We start from the raw sequence: 3164 nt of genomic DNA, 5'->3' as shown, positions 1-3164 counted from the left end.
TATATATATTCACTCAGAACCCATACAATATACACTTGAGGTCTAGAAAGAGAGTTTTTGCTCCAACTAAAGGGAAGATATGGTCAAGTTTACTTTGGTAGCAATTTTTATACAGCCATTGCTTAGCTAGGGAAAACCAAAAAAAACAAACATTTGTTTTCTTTTGAAACCCAGCAAAGAATTGAAATTCTGTGCTGTGTAATATCTAAATGCATAGATTATCCTTGGAAAGCTTAGACACTGTAAAAACCTTTATAAATTAATACAAACATTTATAAACTGAACCCCTGTGTTAATTGCTTTTATTTACTTATTAATTTCATCTCATTGTATTGCTTTTAATAAAAACAAGCAGATGTCTAATTAATCGTCACAATGATCTCTAAGAATAACACTATTACAAGCTCCATCAAAGGCCATCCCATGTTTTTTTTGATTGGTAAATATCGGGGAGGAGTCTTGCTGTCATCTATATATAATAAACTGCAGTCTTGACAAGGGTAACTCTTTCCTAGTAGGATACACTTTTATAAAAATGTCAATTTTACTAAGAGACATAGTTATTATGGGGATTCTGTTTGTATACAAGGCAGTTGGGGAGCCTGTTTCTCTCTGTAAGATACAGACAAATCCGGAGTTTCCTGTACTGTCAAAAGAAGGAGATTTGACAATTGGAGGTGTTTTTTCTATCCACAGCACAATCACACAACCTTCACTTTTCTTTACAGAGAGGCCCAAAATACTTCAATGTACCAGGTAAATATGAGCTAAGCACAAAAATATTTGATATGCTTTTTGGCTTTTGAATGTAATTTTGTAATGAGTTTGTGTTTTCTCAGTATTAACATAAGGGAGTTTCGATTTGCCCAGACAATGATTTTTGCTATTCAAGAAATAAATGAAAACCAGGATCTTCTTCCTAATATCTCAATTGGATATCGGATTTATGACAACTGTGCATCCACGTTATCATCAATGCGTGCCGTAATGGCTCTGATGAATGGTGAAGAGTTGACTTTGGGAAAAAGCTGCTCTGGACAATCAGCTGTTCATGCTATTATTGGAGAGTCTGAATCTTCTTCAACTATTGTCCTTACCCGCACTATTGGGCCATTTCAGATTCCAGTGGTAAGAAGGAAACCAGTCCTTATTTGTGTGTCTTTCATACGCAAAGTCATTTTTTTTACTTGCAGTGCTCCGCTTTGTGTTCACAGATAAGCCATTCAGCCACCTGTGAGTGTTTGAGCAATAGAAAGGAGTACCCCTCATTTTTTCGAACGATTGCAAGTGATCTCTATCAAAGCCGTGCCCTAGCACAGCTGGTCAAAAACTTTGGCTGGACCTGGGTTGGAGCAGTTAACAGTGACAGTGATTATGGCAACAATGGGATGGCCATATTTCTCTCTGCAGCAGAAGAGGAGGGTGTGTGTGTGGAATACACAGAAAAATTTGACAGGGCAGAGCCAAAAAAGCTCCTGAAAGTTGTAGAAGTGATTAAAAAAAGCACTGCTCGGGTGATTGTTGCATTTCTTGCTCATGTAGAAATGAATAACCTGCTAGAGCAATTGAGTCTTCACAACATTACTGGACGTCAGTTCATTGGTGTGGAAGCCTGGATTACTGCGGACAGCCTTGTGACTCCTACTAGCTATAGAGTGCTGGGAGGTGCATTAGGATTTGCTGTTCAAAAGGCAAATATCAGCGGGTTGGAAGAATTCCTTGTCAGAGGCTTTTGGGAAACAGGTTTTCCTTGTAATCAGAAAAATAACAAGGCAAGTCTGACAAAATGCAAAGAAAACAAGGATATCATGGAGCTCAGAGATAATGAGGATGACGTGATGGAGCTAAGATACTCTACTAATATCTATAAAGCCATCTATGCCCTAGCATATTCTTTACATAGTATATTGAACTGCTCAATAGGTCAAGCATGTAAAAAGAAAGTGGAGGTCAAGCCATGGGAGGTAAAAAAATAAATAAAAAATTCATAACTTTGTAGGCACTGTTTGGGGAACAGGTGGATAAACGAAACAAAAAAAATCAAATATGTATTTTTTTTTGCTGTTTAGGTAGTAGAGGCTTTGAAAAATGTTAACTTCACTATTAAGAATGGTGACAAAGTGTGGTTTGATAACACTGGAGCTGCTGTTGCCAGGTATGAGATCGTAAACTGGCAGTATGGAGGAAATGAAACCGTTCAGTTTAAACCTGTTGGCTACTATGATGCTTCACTTACCTCTGGGAAGAGGTTTGTACTAGACAGAGAGGCAATAATGTGGCCCCAGGGCACTAAGGAGGTAAAGACTTTTGCTGATAGTAAAATCTGATCAAACATGTTTTATATAAAATAATGAGTAACTAAACACTTTTTTTTCATCATTACAGTTGCCTGTTTCAGTTTGCAGTAAAAGCTGTCGTCCAGGAACCCATAAAGTCCTTCAGAAAGGAAAACCTGTGTGCTGCTTTGACTGTATAGCCTGTGCAGTCGGGGAGTTTAGCAACTCTATAGGTACCACAAAAATAAATTATAGCATGAGTACACTCCTTGCATGCCAAAGTGTGTGTATCATGATCAAATTGTTAATGATACAGTCAGTTGTAAAGATTATAAGGGTATAACTGATTGAAACATTAATAGAAAATCTATTGTTTCTATTACAGATTCTATTGACTGCAAAAAGTGCCCTGAAGCATACTGGTCCAATCAGAACAGAGATGCATGTATACCAAAAGACGTTGAGTTTCTCTCTTTTAATGAGGTTATGGGAAAAATATTGCTGATTTTCAGTGTGTTCGGTCTGTTGCTAACTTTATTAGTATCCACACTTTATTTATCTAATAAGAACACTCCACTTGTGAAAGCAAACAACTCTGAATTAAGTTTCTTGCTGCTCTTTTCCTTGTCTCTCTGTTTCTTGTGTTCTTTAACATTTATTGGTAAGCCTACTAACTGGTCCTGTAAGCTGAGACACACAGCATTTGGCATCACCTTTGTGCTCTGCATCTCTTGTATTCTTGGAAAAACAATAGTGGTTTTGATGGCTTTTAAAGCTACACTTCCAGGTAATAACATGATGAAATGGTTTGGGCCGGCACAACAGAGACTCACTGTTTTATTTTTCACTTTTATACAGGTTATAATTTGCATCCTATGGATAATGATA

General features: G+C 37.2%; 1 protein-coding gene across 1 annotated transcript in view; it reads left to right on the top strand.

The window, feature by feature from the left end:
- Nucleotides 1-606: 606 nt before the first annotated feature.
- Nucleotides 607-3164, top strand: part of LOC107081891 (extracellular calcium-sensing receptor-like) — a 9972-nt gene continuing 7414 nt past the window's right edge. The window contains exons 1-6 of the mRNA XM_015370238.1: nucleotides 607-756; nucleotides 840-1128; nucleotides 1215-1964; nucleotides 2070-2297; nucleotides 2386-2509; nucleotides 2662-3134. Coding sequence (XP_015225724.1) covers nucleotides 874-1128; nucleotides 1215-1964; nucleotides 2070-2297; nucleotides 2386-2509; nucleotides 2662-3134 — 1830 coding nt within the window. The 5' untranslated portion in view covers nucleotides 607-756; nucleotides 840-873. The remainder of the gene's footprint in view (nucleotides 757-839; nucleotides 1129-1214; nucleotides 1965-2069; nucleotides 2298-2385; nucleotides 2510-2661; nucleotides 3135-3164) is intronic.

The sequence above is a fragment of the Cyprinodon variegatus genome, unplaced genomic scaffold, assembly GCF_000732505.1.
Source record: "Cyprinodon variegatus isolate N-32 unplaced genomic scaffold, C_variegatus-1.0 Scaffold44, whole genome shotgun sequence".
Lineage (NCBI taxonomy): Eukaryota > Metazoa > Chordata > Actinopteri > Cyprinodontiformes > Cyprinodontidae > Cyprinodon > Cyprinodon variegatus.
The sequence above is the reverse complement of the archived record's forward strand: the minus strand, read 5'-3'. Positions and strand labels throughout refer to the sequence as shown.